Source organism: Amborella trichopoda, chromosome 7 (assembly GCF_054954075.1).
Source record: "Amborella trichopoda isolate Santa Cruz 75 chromosome 7, AtrichopodaSantaCruz75HAP2 v2.0, whole genome shotgun sequence".
Lineage (NCBI taxonomy): Eukaryota > Viridiplantae > Streptophyta > Magnoliopsida > Amborellales > Amborellaceae > Amborella > Amborella trichopoda.
In genome coordinates, this window is record NC_142342.1 from 43,070,111 (window position 1) to 43,096,975 (window position 26,865).

Below are 26,865 nucleotides of genomic sequence, written 5' to 3' on the forward strand. Positions count from 1 at the left end.
TAAAGCTTGCTGCGGTAAAGCAAAAGGTAAAATGAATTTATCGTAGTCAATAGAAAACCATTAGAAAATGAATTTATCATATATAACAGAAACGAATAGCTATAGTGAAAGTTTGTACGGTTTCGGTGAATTTCGGCGAAATTTTAAATTTTCAGTTTACAGTAAGTCGCATTCGCTATTTAAACTGCAATCGCTCGCTGCATAAATTCGCGGCTTGACCAAATTAACAGTGTTCATTTCCATTTTTTTCGCCATTTTTCTCTATCTAAGAAGGGAGATTCTGAGCTCTAACAGTGAGTTCAAACTGATTCAGCTCAGTTGTTGTCGTTGTTGTTTTTTTTTTTTTTTTTTGGGGACTTTTTGGCCTTTCTTGGCCAGTTTTCCTCTCTCTAGAAAGGTAGATTTTTAGTTTTAAGAGAGTCCAATTATTTATTCTATTTTTACCGAATTTTGGCGATTTTTTAGTCTTTTTCGTGGCGTATGAGGTGCTAATTTCTCTACCTTTTCACAGAAATATGTCCAGTTTTTAGTGCTATAGTTTGATTTTGGTACACAATTATTCTGCTAAATCGTGTTTATTTTCCTGTGAAATTTTTAGGATTAAATTTTTCTTCATTTTCTGTGAATTTTGGGGCTAAATTCTTCATTTTTTCTGTGATATATAGGAGCTAAATGTGGAGGCTTGCTAGAGCTTTGGCTCCTGATCTAAGGCAGAAGAGGCTTCTATCATGTGCTATTCCAGGTCCCTGCATTGTACACAAGCGCGGAACTGATATACTTCATGATCCATGGTTCAATAAGGTCCCTCTTACTTCCAATTCAATTTATCAATTTATTTTACTTCTATTTTTTACATTTCAGTGAGTTCATATTCTCATCTTGATCTCATGTTCTTTCTCTTTTTTCCCTAATTGTTTAGCATTTCTTCTTCTTCCTCATTTTTCTTTTAATTTTTATATTTTTGGCCCATAATTCTGGAAGATACAATATGGAGCATTATGTTGTCATGATGTTTGATTCAGCTCTAAAACAAAATTATATTATGCAGAGAAATTAGAGATTTTCCATGAGTGTTAAGAGGAGTGTAATTGTTTTTTATACCAATATTTTGCAGAAATTTAGGCAATACATCATGAAAAACTCATTTCTATATAATTTCTCCCACAGAAATTTAAGCAATATCCCATGAGAATGTATGGCTTTATACAGGTTTCTAGTTTCCAGAAGCTACCTTTGATGTGTAATTTTCTGTGATTGTTTTGAATGGTAGTTTTTTGTGATTTTGAGAAATTCTATGGTGGTTATGGAGATATGGATCACTGAAATTGCTCTTGAAAATGGCTCTATTGGTTTTCTGCAACTTGTGAAGAACAGGACACAGCCTTTCCCCTTACAGAGCGAGACAGGCTTGGATTGCGGGGTCTTCTTCCCCCTCGTGTAATATCATTTGAGCAGCAGCACGATCGATTCAGTGAGTTTGTTTTGTATATTTTGATATTATATTTCTCTAATGTTGTTGCAGAAACAAAATCACTGATATGTTATTGTTCTTTGTGTTCTACCCATTTAGTGATATGATTAATGCAGTGGTTTAAAGCAAGGAATCAAGTTGGGACTTGGGTCCTGAACCTGAGTCAGGAAAGTCAGAACCCGCCGAGTCTAAAATGATAAATGACAAAATATTGGGAATCAACAAGACTCGTTTGGTTCCCATGGACTTGTTCTGGATTGGCAGTGCCAAGTCCGAATAATTGGAGCAAGTCCTAATACATCTTGCCAAGATTTGATTTACTTATTTACTGGATTAATATGTTTGATATCAAATATGACACAGTTATGTTCCCTGTGATTAGCTTTTTTGTAGCTTTCTTAATATTTTGTGGTATTTTCTTGTTCTTGTATAGGTTATTTCGTTTGCCTTAACTTAGAAAGATATATTTCATTTGTTGTTTAAGCATGGATTTTCAAAGGTGTGACACATGGAACTGTGGTTCTGATGTATAATGAGTTCGTATGATTTCTACCATGGTTCGTAAAATATAAGTCCCCAAAATCTAGACTCTTTAGGGACTCGTGGAAAACACGAGTCCCCCAAAATATAATTAATTTCCTGAGCATCAGTCGCACTATTTACTGAAAGCCTGCACACTCCATGCCTAAATCAAAACTGTTTCTCTTCCCCATTCCAAAAGAAAGGAGGCCATATTAAAACTTTGGTTTTTCCCCCCCCCCTCCCAAATCCTGTTTAGCAGTTCACTATAACTAAATTAAGACTCCTTTCATAATTGTACATTAAGCACATGCTTTGCAACACGGGGAGCTACTCTTTTTTCCTTGCCTATGGAAAGCGAGATGCAGTTATCTTGCTATATTTGGCTTGTTTATGATTCTTCTAGTGATTTATTTTTAATTAACTTATGTGATTACTTATTTTGCCTCCAAATAACATATACTTCTTTTGCCTCCAAATAAGGTATGCTTTTATGATATTCTTTATTTTCTTTGGCATTCTAGTGGTTTCATTTCGATCCCTTGAGAATAATACTCGAGGTGAACGCGCTGATATAACTGCTTTGGCAAAGTGGAGAATACTTAACAGATTACATGACAGGAATGAGACCTTGTACTATAGGGTAAGCTTGACACTCTGATCTCCATGGGACACTGCATTTATTTCAAGGCTTTCAAAAAATATGTCGACAATTATACAATAAACTGTAAACTTATGAGATTAAGTTTTGTCATTGGTTTCCAGGTTCTTATTGATAACATAGAAGACTTTGCTCCAATAATATACACACCAACAGTAGGGTTGGTATGCCAAAATTATGCTGGTTTGTTTAGACGCCCACGTGGAATGTATTTCAGTGCCAAGGATAAAGGGGAGATGATGTCCATGATCTATAACTGGCCTGCTAACGAGGTAATTTTTCCTTACTGTGTACATTAAAACCAGCTATATTTATTGGATTCACGTAAAGTTGGATAGATGGCATATATTTGTTAGCTGCTTTTGAAATGAAAGAAGGTATGCTGTAAGATGTAACTCCTTCTATTAGATCATGGAGTTTACACTTGGTATAGATTCTTGAATGAAACTCCGCCATGCCGGTCCCATGCCCAAAGAAAGGGGATGGTTGTGTTAGGTTGGTAGCCAGCATAAAACTTCTGCCACATCTTTTTCATGAATCCTCGATCCAATGATAGATTCGTGAATGTGAAACTTTCATTCCATGTGTCTGTGTTGGTTTATTGGCAAGGAGATCAAGTTATTTTAGAATCTATTTTGGTCTAGCTCATGTCAGGCTATATAGTGTCCATAGAAGTTTAAGGTGGAAATATATGGAAAAACAACATATATAGCTTTATTTTTAAGATGTGCCATAAATCATAATTGTGTCGATTATGCATCTAAGAGAAGAAAGATAAAGGAATAGCATATGACCAGTACAAGATCTAAGGAGACATATCAGTGTATCCCTGCAGTTTAGTGAAGACAATTTAGTGTAAATACTATGCATTTTAATTTATGATATTTTCCCTTGAAAATCACAGGTGGACATGATTGTGCTGACTGATGGGAGCCGTATTTTGGGCCTTGGTGACCTTGGAGTCCAGGGAATTGGTATACCTATTGGGAAACTTGACATGTATGTTGCTGCAGCAGGATTCAATCCTCAGAGAGTATGAAGTCGATTTCTCTTTGACCCATAAACCACTCACACATGCACATAGTCTCCCAAGTATTCATAGAGATCAGCATATACATACTTTAAGAAATAATTCATTGTCCTAATTTCGATCTACAATTCTTAGATACTAAAATTTATAAATAATATATCATATGTATGTTATTGAATTAATATAGTATTCCTACTGGAACATAGTATTCTCTAGTATTCCTACTGGAGCATTTTTTTCATATTCACATATTCCTTCATTTGATCAATGTCAAAATCACATTGGGCAGGTTCTTCCAGTTATGCTTGATGTGGGCACAAACAATCAAAAGCTTCTCGAAAACAATCTTTGTAAGTGTGCTTGATAGTATTTGATGTCATAATTCCCAACATCAACATTTAAAAATAAAAAAAAAAAGAAAGAAAAAAAAGAGAGGATTTCATAATGCTTTTTATGTCATAGTTCTTTTAATATTTTGCATGACTCTTTGGGTCACGTCTCTTCTGCTCTTGCTTGATGGAATCATCTCTTTATGTGAACTTCTAGCACATTCTTAAAGATGTTTGAATTTTGAATCTAGATAATTCCTGCAATGCATTTCCTTCTCCTTTTTATGATAATTCCTGGTGAGGCATCTTCTTATCACATTTATTGGGGTTTTAGGCTTTTCCTATGCCAAGAGGTCGTGTAAGTTTTCCAGGTGGTTGGGGGCTGGTGGTGTGTGTCTGTGTTATTATTACTTCTACTACTTGTGTAGTGATAGTTGAAAGGGACTTTTTAATTTTTTTCTTTATATTTTGTTATTCATAATTGTGTTTGCAGATCATGTACTATTGTGCTTAACTTAAGCAGTTCAAATGATATTTTTTGGTATAGTTTCCTTCTTTTAAGAAATGAAGGTGGGAGTACACGTGCTCAACGTTATTCGATATGCCAGTTTTTAGCCTTGTACCACGCTGACCGGTGGATGTACTGTTAGAGTTTTTTATATCAGCAGTATCTTGCGATATTTTTCCAACAATGGCATGGAGAAGCCCATGAGGATTTGGATGTGTTGGCTCTGAATCATATCTCCTGTCTGGCTTCGAGTGTTTGGGATGCATTCCCATTATTATAATACCAATTGTGCATCTCAAACAATGCCATGAAAAATATTAGTACTTATCCAAAAAATATTAGTACTGCAACTGGATTTTTATGTGATCGCCGCATACCAAATAGGTTGAAAGGCAAGTTCTATAGGATAGCTATGAGATCAGATTTGCTCTATGGGGTTGAATGTGGGGCGGACAAAAAACAATATACCCATAGAATGAGTGTAGTAAAGATGAGGATGTTGAGATGGATGATTGGCAAGACAAAAAGGGATAGAATTCGAAATGAATCCATTTGGGAGAATTTAGGTGTGGCACCAATAGGCGATAAGATGAGGAGAGTCGACTTAAGTGGGCTGGGCACGTGTGGCGTCGACCAAGTACAACACCTATTAGGAAGTGCAAGGTAGTTTAAGTGGAAGGACTTAAAAGGGCAAGGGGTAGGCCCAAAAGGATGCGGTAGGAAGTAGTTCGAAAAGATATGAGACTTATGACCTCACCGAGGATATGGCCTTTAATAGAGCAGAATGACGGACCAGGATTCATAAAGCTGACCCCAATTAATTGAAAAAAGGCTATGATGATGATGATGATGATGATCCAATAACATAATTCTCACAAACCTTATCCTGTTTTTTGGTAATAAAAATAAACCAGCTGTCTATTCTTCTATGTGCATGCATATGTGTGTACAAGTGCATGCATGTATATCAATATATGTATATCTACTCTCACATGAGGTCATTTTACTTGTATTCATTCTTATTACAGATGTTTGGTTATTTATCATCACATATTTGTTTGTGATCTTTGCCATGCGATGATCATCATTATTCACAATCTCGCAATTTTCTTGGAACGGCTAAGCAAACTTGTGAGTTTCAATTTTCAAATTTTGTATGGATTGCATCAAAAAGGTAGATATCACAAAATAAAATTGCACAACTTATAAGGATCACTCGTTAGAAGGTTTAGGTCTGTGGAGATTAAGAGGTAACAATATGAGCATCAATAATGAGGCAGAAGAAGCATGGAAACCTACAATAGAGTAAGGTATGTAATATCACTTTTTGATCCTGCTATGTATACCTGAATGACTTACCATTTCATCTCTCTCTTGCTCTTACAAGGCTCTAATCTGAAGAGGGATCTACTGACATAACAGTGTGAAAATCTATTTTCTGATTTCCTAGCATAACCTCTTGTCGTGGGTTGCTCATAGAAGTTTAGAGATAAATTCATATTGGATCAGATTTAAGGCTGCCTGCATCCAGACATTAGTCAAGATTAAGATGTATACCTGTTTACCTTTTTTAATCTTGGGCTTTGAGCTTTCAACATTAATTGGTATGATTTTCTTTATTGGTAAAGTTGTCATTAATTTTGCTTAATATATAATCCATTTACATGTTTATTTGGCATAAGAGTGACGATTTTATTGTTTGTCTGCATGTTGTCATTGTATGTATTATTATTAACATGCTATGCCTCTAAGTTTCATTGCACGATCATAACAGATCTGGGATTACGGCAACCTCGATTGGAGGGTGATGAATATCTGGACATTGTTGGTGAGTTTATGGAAGCGGTATTCAAGAGATGGCCAAAGACTATTGTCCAGGTTACTATTTTTAAAAAGATTGTCTTCAAAATTGATAGGTTTTCCATTTTTACTTGTTAAGCACAAGATTGAACACACAAGCTATGGTATGAGGGTAAGAGCTCCCAACCACCAGGCTATGCAGGTTCACCGCATGATTCACAACATTAAATGGTAAATCTGAATGTTTATGGTAAACCTGACAGTTTGAAGATTTCCAAATGAAGTGGGCCTTTGAAACTTTGCAACGATACCGCAGAAAATTTTGCATGTTCAATGATGATATACAGGTGATTAGGTTGTCATCCTAGTTTTGTTGTTCCTTATTTTTATCAATGTTTGATATGGTGGTTAATTTTTTGATTCATGGTCAGAAAGGTTGGCTTTGTCAAATCAAATCTTCTGAGATTTCTTTTTTTTTTTTTGGGTAAATATTTTTTTGTCATAGGGAACTGCAGGTGTTGCACTTGCTGGACTATTGGGGGCTGTGAGAGCCCAGGGTCGACCTTTGTCTGATTTTGTAAAGCAAAAGATTGTTGTAGTAGGAGCTGGGAGGTACTTCAAATTTTCTATCTGATTCATATATTTGTAAAGAAATTTTCTCATAGATGTTCTAAGCTTTTGGTAGTTTCTGAATGCTTTCACTTCCATTGGTTGATTGACTGCAAATCTAGTCATGTCCATTGTAAATCATTGAAGTAAACATTCAGTGCAGGGATTGGGGTGCTTAACATGGCCAAACAGGCAGTTTCGAGAATGATGGGCAACCCAGACATGGAAGAATTTGCAGCAAAAAACCCATTTTGGCTACTTGATAAATTTGTGCGTTTATCTCTTTCCCTGTTTCTATCAAATAGGTCATCCCTTTCTTAGATCATGCAATCTCATGTTTCTACTCTAACATCTATTTCCATTTTGTAATGCCCTTATGGTATGGACTAAATAAAGTACGGTCATTCTCAATGACCAAGATGTGTGACACTTTGTTTCCATAAATATTGTGGAATTCCTTCATTTTACATTGATGATGGATATTAGTACCTACTAGGTCTTGTGAACTATGTTTTGTATAACTGATTAGATGATTATAAACATGCTATACTTTTGCAATGTCCCACTGTAAGAATTCTGTTGGCCTTGATATTATTAAGAATCCCTGTTTTTTCTTTCTTTTTGTTGTTCTTTAGGAGGCGCACTTTGAAATATTTAGTTTGTGCTATTATTTACAATTGAGACACTAGTAATGCAGTTGCTTGAGTGGTATAACTATTTATTACCAACACGCTTAAGTGCTACTAATTCCCCTGTCCAGCAATAAAATCCTGTTGGCTTGAACTTTTTTCATTCATCCCAGTCACAAAGGATATCCGTTGTTTTTCTTTGCTGTGCACATACCATTTCTATCCTTCACATGCCTCTATCAGATTCACAATTTCACTATAGGAAAATGCATCACACAATCCCTCCTTTTAAACCTCCCATACCTAAGTTGTCATTGAACTACATGTTTAAAATGGCTCATTGATTATACTGTAAATTAGAGTGAAGATTTTTTTCCTTACACCAACTTTGGTGGATGCAGGGCCTTGTCACGAAGGCCAGAAAGGATCTTGATCCAGCAGCTACTCCTTTCGCAAGGGGCTTTGGTCCCTGTGAGATAGAAGGATTAGGGGAAGGTGCTAGTCTCATTGAAGTGGTAAATTCTTCAAGTACAGGATCCAGCTGTCCTTCTTTGTTTTCTTTTTCCTTTTGTTCCTTTTGATAATTTTCCACTATGCAGATTTTACCGTTATTTTGTGATTCTTATGTGACTGAATATGGATGTGCAGGACACATACATAAAAACTTAATGATGTGTTTATGCATAACATAAGCACAGACATAACCATAAAGGCAACTGTGTGTGTGTGAGGAGAGAGAGAGAGAGAGAGAGAGAGAGAGAGGAGTTTCAAAATAACTGAGTTCTCATTTACTTTCAATCGACTACCAGGTAAAAAAGGTGAAACCTCATGTGCTTTTAGGGTTATCCGGAGTTGGTGGAATCTTCAATGAGGAGGTTAGTGCCTGTTGCATATCTTTCTGAGCGGCAAATAATAGTGACCATGTGTTCAAGCTTATCAATTATGAAAAACATATTAATGACAAAACACCATATTTCCATATCAATGGAGCTGGAATATTGAATTGAGTGTATAAATCGTTACATTTGTTGCATATCATTACGTAGAAGCTGATTCTTTTCTACATTTTTGAAAGTGCTTGTTTATTCACTTCTTGAGATGGAGCATTCAGTAGCAAATACATCACCTTAAGGTAGCTAGGAATCTTATGTCCTGGCGGCTCTATGGCTGCACGTTTGTACAATAACATAGAAATTTAAAATAAGTGCAATACGTGTAATAGAATTAAAATTGTTTAATATAGACATGTAAGCAGTGTTGTCAAATGCGTTTTGCTTCAGCCAAAGAGGCCAAAGCCTTTGGATTTTAGACCTAGACCGAAGTGAGGCCTAGTGTGCCACTTCGATCAAATTCGGGCCGCTTCGATCAGATTCGGGCCGCTTCGGTTAGATTCAGGTTTGCTTTGGGTAGATTCGGCTGAAGCTTCGGCCTCTTCGGCCCAAGCAAAGAAATATCTATATAAAAGTTTTTTTTTTTTTTTTTTTTTCATTATTTTTATATATTGGTGCTACCACTTTGGTCAGATTTGGGTATGCTTCGAGTAGATTCGACCGAAGCTTCATCCTCTTCGGCCCAAGCAAAGAAATATCTTATATAGTATTCTTTATTTTTTTAAAATTTTTATTTTTAATTTTTCATTATATTTATATATTTTTATATATAAATGTCTTGTTTATTTATATTAAATTAAAAATTAAAAATCCGAAGTCTTCTCCCGAATCGGCCAAAGCACCGATTTGTTTCATTTTTCTCACCAAATCGAAGAAGACTCCCAAGCGAATTTGACAACAATGCATGTAAGTGCAATACGCAACAGAAATATAATTAATTTTGACACTATAAAATAGAATACTTTTTTGGCTAAGTATGAAGCTTGTACTTTACCAGGTAATCCATATGTATAAAAATTAAAAAGATTCTTATGGATTGGCATGTTTTTCGACACTCTTTTTCTTGTTTCACAGGTCCTGAGGGCTATGAGAGAGTCAGATTCACCAAGACCTGCCATCTTCGCTATGTCAAATCCAACCATGAATGGTTCTCTCCTCCTACCCCGTCCATACATTTTCTGTAGTAGCTCATCTTCGTGAAGGAGATGATCATGGAAGTGCTCTTTTATCCATCATTCTTGTGTTGCTTGTTTACTATGTAGAACAGCCGAATGCACAGCCATCGATGCGTTCAAGTATGCTGGAGAAAACATAATTTTTGCTAGTGGAAGCCCTTTCGAAAATGTTGAACTTGGTTTGTGTTCTTATCATCCATTTATGAAGTGATTGTGAAGTGATTTAGCTTCTCTAATTCGCTGTTTCTGCCTTTTGCTTGTAAAAGTTGGTCTTAGCAACTGGCTGTTGGAATGCAGGAAATGGGAAAGTAGGCCATGTGAATCAAGCAAATAATATGTATTTGTTTCCCGGGTATGTATGAACTTGTGTATGATGTGTTCTATATGCTCTATATTTCCTGGCGACTGATTTTGGCATCCTTGCAAAAGTGTGTTGTAATCAATGTTCAAAAGGGTCTGGGCCGCCTAGGCACCAAGGCGGGCGCTCGGACAGCGCTCGGACACAAAGGCAGCTCTAAGGGAAGGGGTTGGGGCTGGGGCCATATATTTTTTTGTGTGTATGTGTTTTGTGAGTATGTGTGTGTGTTTAGTTTGTGTGTTTGCATGCGCACGTATGTTTGTGCATGAGGCCTCGAATGAAATACTTAAATCTTTTTTGTTTTTTTTTATTCTTTTGGATCTGTATTTGTGAGAGAGAGGTCTCAAACACTTGGAGGATATGATATGTCGAGAGAGAGAGAGATGGAGATAGAAAGAGAGTCTGTGAGAAAGGGGTACCTCTCATTGAATACGTGGAGGCCATCTTCTTTTTCTTCTTCTTACATGGAAAGAGGGAGCATATGGGTCCATATGTATCTTTGTGCGTGCGTGTATGTGTGTGTGTGTGTGTATGAGAGAGAGAGAGAGAGAGAGAGAGAGAGAGAGAGCGAGAGAGGCCATGCATCAAACACTTGGAGTCCATCTTTTTCTTCTTGTTTTTCTCATATGTAGAGAGAGCACATGGACTTGAAAGAGAGAGATAGAGAGAGAGAGAAGGGCAATACCAGGCCTTATTTTTGTTTGGGTGGATTTGAATTATCTTTTTTTTTTTTTGAATTTATTTAGGGGATGGCTCTAGGTGGGTGCTCAGACTGCCTAGGCACCTGCCTTGAGCATGCCGGCCCAGACCCCACCGCCTAGGCATTTGTTGGCCAGGCCGCGTAGGTGGCTAGGGGACTGGATTTTTCTTCACTGGTTGTAATTAAATGGAATATGAAAAAAAATCAATGTATATTGGTCTAGGACCATCCATTGAAACATTGAATGGTGATGGAGAGAGAGTTGGACCCGCCAAGAGGATACAATCCCAATAGTGGATCAACCCTCTCTCCATTACTATATATCATTTGAGTGGAGAGTAATGAGGCGGTGGACTACAATTTTTCAAAATTTTAACTACAAAGGAAAGTATGGGTTTCCATTTTTTCGCGTCTTCTTTTCTATCACCAAAAAATATGCTTAATGTGACAATATTTTATATATGATGTAGGATTGGTCTGGGGACTCTTCTGTCCGGTGCACACTTTATTACAGATGGCATGCTACAAGCTGCAGCTGAGCGGTAATGTTCCTGTCATCTTTTACTTTTTCATCATTATTCAAGCCTTATCCCAACTATTTGGGGTGGCTACAAGAATGTTGTTTTGCCATTCTTCTCTATTAAAGGCGTTACCTTCAGTCAGGCCATAAGTCACCATATCTTTTCTCAGTACTTTTGGCTTTTTTCCTTTGTCTTTTTAGACTTTTCCACTTGAACCAAATTGCCCCTCCTAACTGGTGCTATATTAGGTCGATATTGCACATGGACCTACTTAAGTCTGCTTTCTCTCATCCTATCGTCTATTGAAGCCACTATTAAGTTCTCTTGGATATATTCATTCTGAATTCTATCATTTTTGTCTTGCCACTCATCAATCTCAACATTCTCATCTTAGCTACACTCATCTTATGGATATATTGTTTCTTGACCACCTAATATTCCATCCAATAAAGCATGACTGTCTTACAGCCACCCTATAGAACTTCTTCAATTACATTGGTATGCGGCAATCATATAAAATTCCGGATGTACATCTCTACTTCGCCCACCCAACTCTACTTTTATGGGTGAGATCTTCTTCAATCTCTCCATTCTCCTGGATTATTGATCCAAGATATTTGAAATAATCCCTTTTAGGTATTTCTTGGCTACTATTTCAAAAGTAGATTAAGTGTTTTCCTTTTTACAAATAATTATTTTTTAATGATTATATTTTGTGCGTATATATTAGAATCTTTTTGGTGACTACTCTCCAATGGCAGGAGCAATCTAACCTATAATCAATTGGAACATAGGTTTTTGACATGTGTCTAAATTTGCTCCTTCGAGGAAGAGTATTTAGCTTTTAAAGTTAAACACCTGTAATGGGATTTATTAGTTTCTCAAATGTGTTAGTTTTATGAGCTATGAAATGAAAACATAATTACTTGGCCGTGAATAAACCAGCCCTTTTTAATTTAGAGCAATAATGATGTCAAGCTTATCTTTTGAATTCCCCCGTCCCTCTCTTCTCTCCTTTTCCCTCTCTTCTCATTTTATTAATTTACTTTCCTCAATTCCCAAAGAAATTAGTTGATTTCCCATATTGCTTTTTGTTCCCAGATTGGAAGTGCAAGTGCAAAATTGTTTGCTTCAATGGATACTTGTTTATTTCTGAAATTTGTGAAACCTTACAATGATCGGTAAACTGAAATTCTGATGCTAATGTGTATTACATTTGAACAGTCTTGCATCATATATAACAGATGAGGAAATCCAAAAGGGGATTCTGTTCCCTTCCATTTCGAGGTATTACTCTTCCCTGCACCACATATTGAAGTATCTTCACCTCATTTAGCCAAGAAGATATAAAATGCAGCTTTGTGAATTAGCCTACACATGCGCACTTTTGTGTGTGCGTGTGTGTGTGTGTGTGAGAGAGAGAGAGAGAGAGAGAGAGAGAGAGAGAGAGAGAGAGTTATTTGTAATATAAATCTTCTGTGTGTTTATGTACGTGTGAGTGAGAGAGACAGAGCATTGTTAGTTTGTGACAGCTATCTTTTGTGTGCTTGTACTTATGGGAGAGAGAGAGAGAGCCAGCCATGTAAGTTTTCCGCAGCAAGCTTTTGTGTGTACATAATAGAAGTCTTACAATAGCAAATGTGGTTTTTTTTCTCAGTATACGACATATCACAACAGAAGTTGGAGCAGCTGTAATTCAGGCAGCTGTGGCTGAGGGTCTGGCCGAAGGGTACCATGATGTCAGAGCTCGAGAGCTTGAACTTATGTCAAAGGTACAAAAAAATATTAAATATTATTCTTTTTTTCACAGTGCTTTCATAAAATCATATATGCATAATTCAGTTTCTAGGGAACATTGCCAAGATGCCACTTATGTTAGCATCATTGTCATGCATCAAAAGTCCGAGCCAAAAATTTAACAGTCACCTCTGCCTATGGTGATTGTTGATTTTGTTATTTCCTTTAAAAGTTTCATTTTGTTATTTTCTTTGTATTTTTTTATTAATTTTAGCTTATCTTGATTACTCTATTTGACTGATATGTTAGTGTTTGGTTCAGGAGGAGATTGTGAATTATGTTGCAAGAAACATGTGGTACCCTGTTTACAGTCCCCTTGTTCATGAGAAATAATTCTCATGGTTTTCCCCTTAATAGCTAATTAAGAGTTATCTCTACGCCATTATACTTGTTTAATGTTTAGAGCTGAATTAATGCTATTTTAACTATTTCTTTTTGACCTTTTGCTTTGATTAATATGTTCCATATAATTTTAACTGGTACAGATTTACATGTTAAGGAATTGGTGCTTGTAAGATCTCAACATGTTCGGGTTCAGCCTCTTCCTACGGCATTTTCTTTTTTTGACATTTTAACCATGGGAATGGAGGGTGGGGTGTATGTTGACGGATCAACGCCCTAACCACTGATGCCCCAACCCCTTCCCCCAAGTAGGGCCTGTATGGTTGAGCCTGGCTGGGCCTGATTTTAGAGCCCTGTGGCTTAACTAGCAGACCATTGGGTCCCCCTACCCCTTACCTAAACCCCTTTAAGTTTGGGTGTGGTTTGTATAAAGCCAAGGCACTAAATAATCAAAGCAAAACACACCTTCAAATAATATCGAGAAATGTGGTTTCAATGCTGGAAATCTTTGCTATAGCCTTAATATATATTTTCATCTAATAAAATTTGAAGCTTTAAAAATAGTGTAGATTGGACATGTATCATTACAAGATGAGCTATTTGTAAAACTTGAAATCCATTTTTTCTCTCCTGTCCATGCATTTTAGGTCGAGATGATCAATTTGAGGATGTTGTGGCATCAAAAATAATCACTTCTAGTGAAATTTTTGAGCTGTGCCCTAATTTGATTGTTTAGAACCTCGCACTTATATAAACTTCTTCCTTTTCAAGTTTTAGAAGGCAGGGGCAAGGTATGAACTTGGGAAGAGACATTTCTTGGAGATGGTCATAAAAAAGGAAAAAGAAAGAAAGAATGGCGACTCTAATAAACAGAAGTGAATTAGATTTCATGCTCTTATTTGAGCATATTGTCCATTTGCTCCCTCGGGAAAAACCCAATGGACGTTTTTTAGATCCGAAATTTGCCTCTAGAATGCAGTGACCAATCTCAAAGACAAATTTTTTCGCTTCCTCCAGAGGCCTGAAAAATAGCATTCCACTATTGAATGAGATCCATCCAATTTTTGAGGGAAAGATCCATGTGTTAAAGAATTTAAAATCCAAATTAGTTCTTTGAAATAATAATTTAGTAATACTTGGATCTGAATTTTTGAGATAAAAAATCCTCCTGGGTATCTATTTCGCCCAAGAGTTTATGGTACACTATAGTATGCTCCAACGGGAGCATGCTATACACACCCTATATAATTGTGGAAGGTTACCCTTTTATTGCCGTCTCCATACTCCTGAGGTCAAGCACCAGTGTTGATGGGCAGCGGTTCACTTACTCTTGGACTTCGATTGTAATCTGTTTAAATGACTATTTGAGGTTCTCCCGTTGTATATCACTTAGAATGGAAAGCAAGTTAACATTTAGAAGAAAAAGAAATTTATGAAAAAGGAAGGTATACAATGAGATCATTTACTTTTGATACAAGGATGTTTCGATGTAAAATTTGATAGTTTGGATGTATCATAAAGTTCGAAAAAATTTCTTTTGAACTTTGAACTTGGTCAATAAAATAAATGCAGCTATTCAATTTCACATCCAATGGTCAAGATTACTTATGACTACGTTGTACAAAAGGTAAATGGTTTCGTTATATTCTTTCGAAAAAACTTATTTAATTATTGGAATTTCAATAAAGGTGTGGCTTCTATAAGGTTGCAACATTAAACAATCCAATTAAGGCGCACTTCCAAATTTTATCATAACATGTAAGTTTGGTAAAAAAAATTATTTGAATTATCTCAAAATCCATTTCATATCTAATTATAAAATTTTAAACTTCAAAAATAGTTAAAATCAAGTAGATATATAAACATATGAAAATCTTAAAAATGAACGGTCTAGATAATGTATTGCAAGATGCACTATTTTTTAGACTCAAAATCTGTTTTTTTTTTTTTTCCATATTTAAGTTGAGATGATCAATTAGAGGTTTTTTCAATATTAAAACAACCTTTTCCGATGGATTTTTTAGGTGCATTTGTAATTCTATATTTTAAGATTGCAACCTTATATAACCTTTTTCCTTTAATAATCCTAGGTAACTCTGTCATGGCAAGTCCCAAGCCTGGATATAGGTCAAGATGGCAATGAACCTAGACCCAAGGACCAAACCTAACCTGGGTACAAGTATGGGTCCAAAATTGGACCTGGTGGGTCGGGTAATCAATCCAAGTCCATGCAAACCCAATCCGGACTTGAATCGATTAGTGTTAATGTTTAAACAAATGACCATTTTTAATTATAATATTTAAATAATACACATACACACATAATATATATATATATATATATATATATATATATTTATTTATTTATTTATTTACTGGTTTATTTTTGGATCAAGCCCGATTGATTGGATTTGACCCGACCTGTCGCCACCCCTAAATATATGAAGAGAGTTGCATTATGTAGGCAACCAATACAAAACTTTGTTGAATCTTAAACTTATGATTACATAAAAGAATTTGTGTAACAACTTTAAATAGTTAAGATAAATATACAATGACAATGATGAAATAATTCCATTATACAACTTTTACATTTTACACGGGTACATTTTTAATTTTTTGTTCAATAGATTCAACTGGATTAAGCTCAAATTTTGGAAATACATATTTCTCACTATTAGACACCTATAAAGAATACAAAAAATATATATTTGGAAAAAACAAAAAATGATAAAAAATTGAGCTCAATCAAATGTATATAAAAACATATAAAATTAAAATACAAACCACGCTTTTGAAAGTGAGATGGTATAAGACGCAACTTTTCAATAAGCGTCAACATTAGGTTCGACTAAAAACTTCTCCATATCATATCCCTGTATGTAATATGTAACATGAACAATACTCAAATGGGATTGAGGACGGATCAATGTGATAACAAAGCACAGAAAATTGACTATGTAAGTAGAGATTTGGGCCCAAAAAATGAGAACTTTTAGATACATGTAAGCAGAAATTTGACAAGAATTCGATTCAAATTCATCTCAGATCAGATGAAGCTTGGCTCAGTTTTATAGGACTGAGTACTGTGTACTGAAGGGAAATTCCTTGAAATCAAACCCTTTCTATGAAGTAGAAAGAAACCCTTCTGAGCTTCTCTTTTTCCATATAGAAACTGAAAACCTAGCATCTCTTAGCTAAAATATCAGCACAAAATTCATTGTTATAAGCCACAACTCCTAGGGTGTTGATCAAACCCTAAAAAGCACCATCTCGGAGTCTCAGGCATGGCTCACTGAACTCTCTGTAGAAGCTTCTCTACAAGGATCCTTTGCTGGGCTCCACTCAAAAACTCTGCACTCATTATTGCATTTGCTACCAAAATTACTGTGGATGGTGAAGATGCATTCACCTACAAAATGATGTGACACGTTCTTACTTCTATGAGGAAGACAGAAAAACGAGGCTTTATTTTGATAAAACATTTCTATTGTCCACTTCAAAAATGCATGACAAGATAAAACGTTCAACAGAACAGTGGGTGTCTTAATTTCAAGAGCTATAATGTTATACACAAAATACTGCATGACCCAAAAGACAAATCACCCTCACAGACGTGTCTAGATGCATACACAGACACAGAATCAAAAGAAGGCAATAGGATACCTCGATGCTTGTTTGTCTGTCCACCTACTCACTCAAAAAGTACACACACTTACAAACTCTCTCTCTCTCTCTCTCTCTCTCTCTCTCTCTCTCTCTCCACAAACGCGTGAGCAGCACTCACGTGTGAGTGCACGCACACACAAACACACATAAATGCTGAATGTATAATAAGAATGGGTGACTTTGTTCTTAATTGAGGAAAAGGACCAGGATCGTACCCAAACACGGCCATTTAACCCAACAGCTATCTCAAATGATAGCTTCTTCCCAAGAGCATCAAGAACTGGGCATGTTGGCCGGCTCAGTAGCCTGTAGAGTAAGAAAAGTCAATAACACGATGTATCTTTCATACTTTTTGAAGTCTAATTATCTTTTTCTATTTTGCCTTGTCTTCATCGCTTTCTGTTTAGCTTTTCCAAATGGAATGACCAAAAGGGATACTCACAAGCGTGCTAGACCAGTAGAAGATTCAAACATGTAACCATCTTTTATGGGTCCAAATTCTGAGGCTTTTCCAGTGGCTGGCAATAAAATGACAAGAAAGCAATGGTAAGCTCTAGATATCGGTAACAAGAAGTGGAGAGGAATTTAATAACCAAAGAAATTATACATGTTGTATTTTCTGCCATAAAAAAGGCCAGGTCCAACAGTTTTCACAAATATATTGAAAGAAAAAGATATTTTTCTTTCTTTTCACTTTATTCTTTTATCAGTTGAATAACAAACTCTATTGTCAGCTCTGGTAGCACTTCCTATGACTAAAGCGAAAGAAAAAAACAAAAAACTTCAGACAAATCAATGGCATAGACCATTCAGGGTCCAGGCCCGTTAACAACCTTGTGTCACATATAATATATCAGGAAGAGGCCATATGTTTTATAACTTTATAAAGTGCAAATTTTGTAAAAAGGTTTCCATCAAAGATATATATCAAACCATCCAACTATTTTTAGTCACCAAAATAACAAGACTAAACTGAGAATGTGAAGCATGAAACTAGATGTAAGCAATCCAGGTTTAGATATGAAGTAAATTATCTGAAAATAACACAGAGAGCATGTGAAGACAAACTACAATGTTGTGGAGTACCATCAGTGCAGGAGAGCTCAGGGTTCATGCCGGTATTTGCTTTAACCACCCGGAGATAAAGTACGGTACCAATCTGTGGCATTGAAAGTTAAAAGTTAGTATGTAAAAGCCCAAAACATGGTCCCCAAGCACTTAACCTTATTAAGTATAACCTTCTCAAAAAGCTTGCAAGCATAATTATATCTGTAGATAACTTTCTGTAATTTACTAGTATGCTAATAAATATAATTGAAACATGCAAGCTCACAATGAATTTATACCCAACATGGGACCTTCCATTGCATTGCAGAATGAGCTTGCATCTAACTACAGACAGAATTAAAGACATATCATAGCCTTATTGGCACTAGCACTTGAAAATCTCACTAACCATTTCCCCTTTCAATACATTATCATATTTTTTAAGTTGTTAACTTTTGTAGTAAGAGAGTTTCAATAACTTTTTTATCCAATAAATTACCATATTAAAAAAAAGAAGAAAAGTCATTAAAGACATACGGCAAAGTGTCGTTTTTATTATTTCATTACCTTATGGCACCCTCCAATGTTTTAGATTTTAAAGCCAATAATCACGCAACAATGGCGATGCAATGTTCATCCACCTCAAAACTTTCCATTCTTCATAGGAAGGCAACTTTGAAAGTTTGACTGTAGATTGTTATAGAACATGCTTTACCTCAAATTTTGGTACATTTCTCCTAGTTCCACCTTCAAATGCCAGTACAGGTAGAAATCCCAAGGTTGGTCCTTTTATGTCTACCAAGAAGTTCTGGAAAAATAATAGAATATTAATACTAACGTATCTAAAGGTTGCATGTCAAGGCATGAAACATGAAATGAAACAACGGAAATGATACACACAGAAAAAACACAGAAACATCAGGCACTTTGGACGCTAAATTCCATTAGATGTCACCCATAAAAAAAGTAAGAAGGGCAACTAAGAAGAATCTTGGGAGAAAGCATAAGAGAACTTAAGCAGTGTTATCACTTAGAAGCTATAAGTCAGGAATCTTGGAAAGTAATAGAAAATGCCCTAAAATAAACATTAAGACATTAATTTATTCAGATGGGACATAAGCATCAAACAACAGCAGTACAGATTGGAAGATCCAAAAACCCCAGTACAATGGCTCAGAAAATATATCATGATGATTACCACGATGATGACGACAAAGAGTACACAGTAAAATTACAAGAATATGTAACATTCTAGGACACACATACAAGGAATGTGAAGCATAATCCAAATTAAAACATTCATGACTCATGAGATCATGCCAGTCTACCCAAAACCCTTTATATTTCATAAAGATCGTCACATCAAAAAAGTTTCAAAAGATGATAAATATCAGTGAACGAGAAGCTCCAAATAAGAAAAACTTGTTTTTCAAAATTTCATTTGAATGACAAGAAAAAAGTGTATAGTTCAGAACCAGGTGTGGATAGCATCTCGCAAATAAGAATATCAAACAAGACATGGATCTAAATCAATTGCACCCATATTAACCAATAAATCTGCAGTCTGATTAGCTTCCACATGTCCTTAGTGACCAGCCACTGATTACAAGTTTTATTGATTGATAACTAATATAGGGTAGGGAGGACAACCTAAACTTAGGAGTTGGAGCCACTAGAACTTCCTACAGGGTGGGAGCAGCTATGCCTTGTAGTGAAGGCTGCCAACAGGCTGGGCCAAGGCCGCAGGCTTTGGCTCAGGCCTGGTGCTCGGGTTGCATTCAGGCACGAATTTGACATCCACAGGGCAGCCCCGAGCAAGGCAGTAGGCGCATTTATTTTTCCAGCCCAAGCCCAGCGCAAAATATTGTAGTCTCTATATAAACTATATAACATATAGTATATAAAATTTAAATTTCCTATACCATAAACTTATAATTTTTATAAAAGTATATTATAATTATATATTCCATAGTCTATAGACCTTCAAATCTTATAGTTTATGGTTGATGGATTATATTTATATATTCTATAGGATCCCAAAAAAAAAAAAAATTTAGAGTTAAAACCCCAAAACCCAATTGGATTATTGGACTTTTGAATTTTGAAGTGAGAAAGAAACCCTAGCCACCTGAGCCTATCTCTCGACGAAAATGAAAAACCCTGCGGAGAAACCTAGCCGAGCCTCTCTCTCTCTCTAAAACCTTCCCTCCCTCCCTCAAACTGTGAACATGTGGATCATCCTCTTTCTCAAGTCTCAGCCGGAGCTCTCACCCAGGCCTCAAGCCCCCAACCTCAATCTCTCATCTAGGTAATTTTTTATTTTTTTAGTTTTTTTGGAAGCTTTTTTCGGTGTTTCATGGTGTTGAGCTGTGTCTCAGGTCTCAAAACATTTTCCCCCTCTGGAACATCAACTATCTTGAAGAAAACCCAAGATTCCTTCAAGCTGTCATAGAAAGTTTCTTTCTAAAGCCCTGGTTATCTCTATAATTTCCCCTTTCAATTTATTATTTATTTATTTAGTGCGCGAACCCCAAATAGTTGGGATAAGGCTCTAATGATGATGATGATGGTGATCTATTTATTTAGTGCAGTTTCTTTAATGGAAATTTACCTAAAAACATAAAAACAGTGTCAATTTTTCTTATGCTGACCCGTTAAGCTATTTTTAGTTTTCAATGATGTCAAAAAATGGCAAAGAGGGCCAGAAAAAGGCAAAAAAGGGCAAGAACATAAAAATAGTACAAAAGACAATATCGGGCTGGCCACACCAGGCAAGCGAGGCTTTTGGGCTAGGCCGGGCCTGGGCTGCGCAAGGGTTGGCCCTCAACATATAGACCTGGCCAGGACTCAGGGGACCCTGGCCTGATCTAGCCATAAGAACAAATATGTGGCCTGGCCCGGCCCTAGCCGGGCCCTGCTCTACTTGTACACCGCAAGTGAGTGTAAGTCTTTTTCTATCATTTTATTTTATCTCAATATCTTCGAAAATGACTTATTAGTACTGTTTGGGATCAAATTCAGTCAAACCAAAATGTTTGTGAAGTAACTTCATTTTAGCCAGCCTAATAAGCAATGAAGTCATATAGATATGGTCAACTAGTAATTTTGCAATTCAAAATGTTGCATAATGTGAATTCTCTTAGATCCAATATCTTCTGCTTATGTTCTACAAGAGTTAAATGTTAAATGCACAGAATAAAACATATAATAAATTTGTTCAATTGATAATAGAACTTGTCAATAAGTGAGTCATTTCAAATCAGATGCTTCCTTGAAACCAAATACTTTTGACATTGGTTCAATAAATCGAATGCCTAAGAGGCTCAATACCAACACAAGCTAAACTTTAAAGCTTACATCTGCCTTAGAGTCAACCACAATACCAAGAACTGTGTCTTCAACACATGGTACATACTGCAATAAAAAACGAACATGTTAAGGTAACCCAGTTAGAATATTATTACCAAAAAAATAAAGGAACAACTAAAAGACTATGTTAATCATCAAACAAAACATGCAACCCAACAATTGCAAGAGCAAGAATGCATCAAGCAAATGATGCAATAATGCATAAAGAAACCCAATGATCATGCAAGCTCATAAGCTGGTGAACAAATCATACTCACCCTCTTTTGGGAACTTTCAACCCAATATTTATTGGGTTTTGAGAACTTGAACCTCCCAGCTTTTGTGACAATAATAGCATCACATTCCTGGACATTTAATAAATATAAATCAGAAAATGAAGTAATTTTTTTCTCGATATTAAAACATAGCTCCTTTTTCTGACTCTTGCCAAAAGAAAAAAAAAATGCCATTAAACATTACGAAAAGACAATATATAAATTCAAAATCCTAACCAAACTCCGCACATATAAATAAATCAATAAAAATAGGGTACGGAAAATTGAAAACAGGCATTACAATAGAATCCAAACCAGAAAATGTCGACTTTTGTTGCTAAAAGAACACCAAAACAATACATGGAAATCAGAATCCTTTTTTTTTTTCTTTTTTTCTTTTTTGAGAAAGAGTAATGATAACCAGAATCCTTGAAGTTTGGAAATGTGAACAATTTCTTTTGATTGGAGGATTACATGGTTTTAAGTTAAAATCCACCATACAAAACCTAATTCTACTTTTTTGAGGTATAAAACCCTAAGGGTCCATTTGGTTCCCTAGAAATTGGTCTCTAGGACCCATTTCCATGGATAAGACCCGTTCATGCAGTTTGGATGCACCCTGGATGTGGGATTTCAGTTTCCACATGGAGACCGGTATCCATGTTTTGAGTCCAAAACTGGAAAAGTGTATTCCACCAAAATAGGTGGAATACAGATTTCGACATTTTGAGGCCAAAAAGTGAGATGTGTATTCCACCAAAATAATAATATAATAATTAATCTAATATGTAACAATTATAGTAAATACATAGTTATATATAATTAATTATTTAAGTATAATATATAATAAATATATACTAATATATAATTAATATATTGTATAATATTATACAATATTATAGAAGACAGACAAAAAACAATATACCCTATACCCATAGAATGAGTGTAGCGGGGATGTGGATGTTGAGATGGATGAGTGGCAAAACAAAAAAGGATAAAATTCGAAATGAATCTATTCGAGAGAATTTAGGCGTGACACCAATAAACGATGAAAGAGAGTAGACTTCGGTGGGCTAGCCATGTATGGCGCCGACCAAGTACAACACCTGTTAGGAGGTGCGAGTTAGTTCAAGTGGAAGGATTGAAAAGGACAAGGGGTAGGCCCAAAAGGATGTGGTTGGAAGTAGTCCGAAAAGATACGGGGACTTATGGCTTCACTGAGGCTATGGCCTTTAATAGAGCAAAATGGAGACCGGGATTCATGTAGCCGACCCTAATTAATTGGGAAAAAGCTAAAATGATGATGATCATAAAATTAATATATAAATATATATCATATAAATATTATGTTCTAATTATAACATAATATTATAGGACCAATATTATTACAATACAATCCAAACAGTGAATAGGCATCTTTCAGGCCTGTTATCAGATGCTATCCAAACAGCAGACACCCATATTCCAAGAGTTGCCAATTTCAGGAGATACCAATTCGAGGAGAGGCATCTTCCCAGGATACCCATTTCCAAGGAACTAAACAGGGCCTAATCTCTTTAAACCCTTATTCACACAAGAGAAAAAAATGACAATAAGTTTTACCTGACGAAGTCCACCACCAAGTTTAAGGGTTTGGTTCGCCATGTTGGTTAGGTCAAGAACTACATCACCCGGAGCCTGTAACCCCATTAAACCAACAAAATGAATTAGTAACAAAGAAGGTGAATGACAAGATAGCAAACAGTTGCATGAATTTTTTAAATGTTCAGCAATGCAGATGGATTGAGAGAAAAAAGAGCAAAAATAAATAGATGCTCACCACCCAATGGTCAACTAGGGTGTTTGGATGAGAGGAGGATTCATCTGTCATGTTGTGACTAGCTGCAAATTAACTATTACCAGTGAGCATCAACCAATCAAGCCTTCAAATGATACTCTCTCTCTCTCCTTGTCCGCCCAAAATATCCTTTCCCTTAAATTAAAGCCCTAGCTGTAGACTGTGATTTCGATTTAAGGAAGAATAAGGACCCGCTTCTTGATCATCTTCTATTACCAACTTGAACAAATTTTTTGTATTTTTTATTTTGTCCACTTAATTTCCTTAGAACATATGAATTAAGACATTAGATCTAAGAGAATTCACAATACTCAGCATTTTCACTTGCAGATGTAAGTTGACCATGTCTTATATGACACATTAAAATTTAAAACCATGCCTTATATGACTTCTAACTGCTTATTAGGCTGGCCAAAATAAAGTTACTTTACAAAGATTCTGGTTTGATTGAATTTGACCCCCGACAATACAAATAAATCGAGTTCTAGGATATTGCAATAAAGAAAATGATAGTTGAAGGCTCACACTCAGTTGAGGTGCGTTTGATAACTTTCTCTGCAGTTTCCCTGAGATTCTCCCAGCTGTTGACTTTCCTGAAATCTGGGGAGAAAGTGAAAATTGGTAGCCTGATAGCTGGGAACATTATTTGATAAACTGCTATTTTCACATGTTTGGTAATGGGAAAGCAGGAAACTAACCATTTTCTTGCTACAGCCCATCTAATGCATTTCTTACAATGTATTGTTAAGATTGAAATTTAATCTCATATCTATGTAACTTAAGAGAGAAACCCTCAATAAAAAATCAAATTTCAACCACACGAGTGCACCAGAAAAGATAAGTACATAACCATATCAAAGTTCACCATGAAGGTCTTACGAAACTCGAGCGTTGCAACTCGAGGCAAAAAATATGAACATATATAGAGAACAATACAACTCAGTACAATTCCATATAATCAACTACGGATCCTTAGGAAAAGTGCCTAGGCCTCATTGGTTAGACTTGACGATTTGCAACGCTATGTCCAAGGATCAATTCCTACCAAGGGTAAGGGCCCTCTCCCCACTGACTTTCCCAGAAAAAAAACTATGGATCCTTGCATGAAAACATCCATTCAAATCAATTATGGATCCTTCTAATACTTTTAGGTCAAAACTTTCAGAAATTCATATCTTATAAAATGTAATGGTTGGGATCGAAGTTTGTTCCTATATCGTGCAATGCTCATTGACCATGTAGATCCCAAAAAACAGGGAGAGAATATCGATAACTAGAAGTGAAACACTGGCTCTAATCTAAAGAATGAAATTAACACAATAATTTCTCCCAGAAAGCCAAACGAAAGGAGAACAAACTTCCATCCAACAACTCATTTGAACCACAGAGTCCACCCGTAGCATTTCTACATAAGCAATAATTCGCAACGAAAATAATGGAACAAAATAATTGACTGATCAACTTATTCATGGCAGAAGTTTCAAAAAAAGGGCATAAGAAAAAATGAGCACGATGAATAAATCATGGATAAACTGAATAAAATATTCATGGAAAAATCCTAAGATGTGAGAAATTACAGAAATAGCAAAGCAATCAAACAATAAACAGATGAATACCAGATCAAGGAGGTCGCCAGCTATTAGAAAATCATAAGAAGCCAGAGTCAGATCACACCAAAGCACGGTCGAATTCCACGTAAAAAACACATTAAAAAAAAGAATGGCACCTCAAAATAGGCAAAGGAACAGCACCTCAAAAGAGGCAAAAAAGAATCGCACCTCACAAAGCAGTCCAAAGAAAAAACCACCATTCATGGTAAAAAGACAAAAAATGCAAAAAATTTGAAGAAAAAAAGAAAAGAAACTAGATAACAAACTGTGAATGGTTCTTCAGTTCAATGAATAGAACAAACCAACTTGACCCTGTTAAAGTTGGGTATTTATGTTCTCTTAAAAACCGTATATTATATTTGGGTATTCTCTCATGCAAAACCAACATTAACAACAAAACCCTATTAAACTTCTCGAGAGAGATCACTGAAACCTCCAACAACAATGTCGAGTGATAGACCAAAATCATCTCAAAGTTCTAGAGAGAGACTCAAACTCATCTGAAGGTTCAATAATATCTAGAGACAACACAAATGAGACTGAGAAAAGCCAGTCTCGGAAATTGTAGAGAGAGAAACAAAGAGACCAAGATCAAGAGAGAGAGAGGGTGATGAGCGTACCTGATATCCTCCGTCCAGAGCGAGATATTAGGTTTCCTGGAGCGACAAGGAGAGAGTGAACTTTGGGTGAGGAGGAGAGAAGTTGCAGGGCCGTGTTTATGTGGGCCGAGCGGCAATGGTGGGTGGAGAAAGTGGCAACGCATGTCCCCGTTGTCCGCTACTTTACTCAAGGGAACAGTGAAATGGGGTAAAATAAGTTCCCGCTTTCGTCAGTTTTACTTTTATCAAACAGGTGGAAACTGTACGAATCGGAGACTTTCCCGGGTTTTCTCTATTATCAAACACGCACTTGTGATGCACATGTAAGGCTGAACCGTCTAAATAATATGCTAAGATATTCACCATTTACATGGCCTCATTTTTTTTTTTTTTTCAACCATAATGGTGAAGGCTGAGATGAAAAATTTAAAGGGAAGATAAATTTGAAGGTTTTCCATGCTAGAACGATAATGGATTGTCTACAAAGTTACTAATTTTTTCTATATAGAGATCAAAATAAGTTTCACTTAGTTAGATGTCAAATTGGATAGTTTGGGGTGAATTGATTTTCTTTTGAAAAAAACTCGTATAGAACCCCAATTCCTCATATTATTTGATAGTAGATTTTCCTTCCGTTTTTCTTTCAAGCCGCATAAAAAAACCTTTAAAGATTTCTCTGTACCCCTTATCTCTTATCTTCATCTTGTATTGACTTTTGACCAACAAAAATTAGTCCCAATAAATCTTTTTATATCATTTTAACCTAAAAATTTTTTTAGTAATTTTTATAGTAAAAAAAGTCAATAAAAGAAAGAGATGAGAGATGAGGGGTACAGTCAAATTTTTGGGATTTCCATATACGGGTTGAAAGAAAAACAGAATAAAAGTCTACCATGAAATCATATGAGAAATTAGGGTTCTATACGAATTTTTTTTTTTTTTTTTTGAAATTTTATGTCTATTCAATGATATTCTTACAACTATCCATTTTGAAATTTAAGAAACAAGAATGATTGTAAGATAAATTGTTTTGAAATTTAAGAGACGAGAATGATTGTGACCTTATATATAAAAAATAAATTTTCTCTTTGTAGACAATCCCAACAATAATTTGGGGCGAGTTTTGAGATTAGGCTTTACT

General features: G+C 35.7%; 2 protein-coding genes across 4 annotated transcripts; one reads left to right on the forward strand and one right to left on the reverse strand.

Annotated features, from left to right (window-relative positions):
• The first annotated feature begins 210 nt into the window (after window positions 1–210).
• Window positions 211–13,520, forward strand: NAD-ME2 (NAD-dependent malic enzyme 2). Of its 3 annotated transcripts, none has more exons than XM_011627079.3 (20): window positions 211–397; window positions 666–801; window positions 1,375–1,471; window positions 2,515–2,633; window positions 2,756–2,923; window positions 3,556–3,684; window positions 3,971–4,031; window positions 6,293–6,396; window positions 6,582–6,665; window positions 6,824–6,930; window positions 7,086–7,197; window positions 7,958–8,071; window positions 8,366–8,431; window positions 9,521–9,593; window positions 9,714–9,800; window positions 9,919–9,973; window positions 11,150–11,221; window positions 12,425–12,487; window positions 12,858–12,972; window positions 13,259–13,520. In XM_011627079.3, the coding sequence occupies exons 2-20, from the start codon at window positions 673–675 to the stop codon at window positions 13,328–13,330; spliced, it is 1,827 nt and encodes a 608-aa protein (XP_011625381.1). In that variant the 5' UTR covers window positions 211–397; window positions 666–672; the 3' UTR covers window positions 13,331–13,520. The 3 variants fall into 3 exon arrangements, with proteins under 3 accessions (XP_011625381.1, XP_088727658.1, XP_006827741.1); XM_088871532.1 differs by having other exon boundaries at window positions 211–293; window positions 7,086–7,217; window positions 7,924–8,071; XM_006827678.4 differs by having other exon boundaries at window positions 211–293.
• Window positions 13,521–16,310: 2,790 nt separating this feature from the next.
• LOC18422924 (uncharacterized) lies at window positions 16,311–25,813 on the reverse strand. Its single transcript, XM_006827679.4, has 11 exons — window positions 25,746–25,813; window positions 24,041–24,115; window positions 23,498–23,559; window positions 23,281–23,355; window positions 21,682–21,768; window positions 21,413–21,469; window positions 18,771–18,863; window positions 18,095–18,167; window positions 17,451–17,526; window positions 17,224–17,314; window positions 16,311–16,751 (listed from the first exon to the last, which is right to left on the reverse strand). The coding sequence occupies exons 3-11, from the start codon at window positions 23,546–23,548 to the stop codon at window positions 16,632–16,634; spliced, it is 723 nt and encodes a 240-aa protein (XP_006827742.1). The 5' UTR covers window positions 23,549–23,559; window positions 24,041–24,115; window positions 25,746–25,813; the 3' UTR covers window positions 16,311–16,631.
• Between the last annotated feature and the right edge of the window lie 1,052 nt (window positions 25,814–26,865).

Excerpts from the sequence above, each read along its gene's own strand:
- NAD-ME2 (XM_088871532.1), top strand. The coding sequence starts at position 673 with ATGTGGAGGCTTGCTAGAGCTTTGGCTCCTGATCTAAGGCAGAAGAGG. Across the intron at positions 4,032-6,292 it reads GCTTCTCGAAAACAATCTTT|ATCTGGGATTACGGCAACCT; the intron begins GTAAGTGTGCTT and ends CGATCATAACAG. Across the intron at positions 7,218-7,923 it reads GTGCGTTTATCTCTTTCCCT|ATTTTTTTCCTTACACCAAC; the intron begins GTTTCTATCAAA and ends ATTAGAGTGAAG.
- LOC18422924 (XM_006827679.4), bottom strand. The coding sequence starts at position 23,548 with ATGACAGATGAATCCTCCTCTCATCCAAACACCCTAGTTGACCATTGG. Across the intron at positions 23,356-23,497 it reads CCCTAGTTGACCATTGGGTG|GCTCCGGGTGATGTAGTTCT; the intron begins GTGAGCATCTAT and ends ATGGGGTTACAG. Across the intron at positions 16,752-17,223 it reads GGTTAAATGGCCGTGTTTGG|GTGAATGCATCTTCACCATC; the intron begins GTACGATCCTGG and ends ATCATTTTGTAG.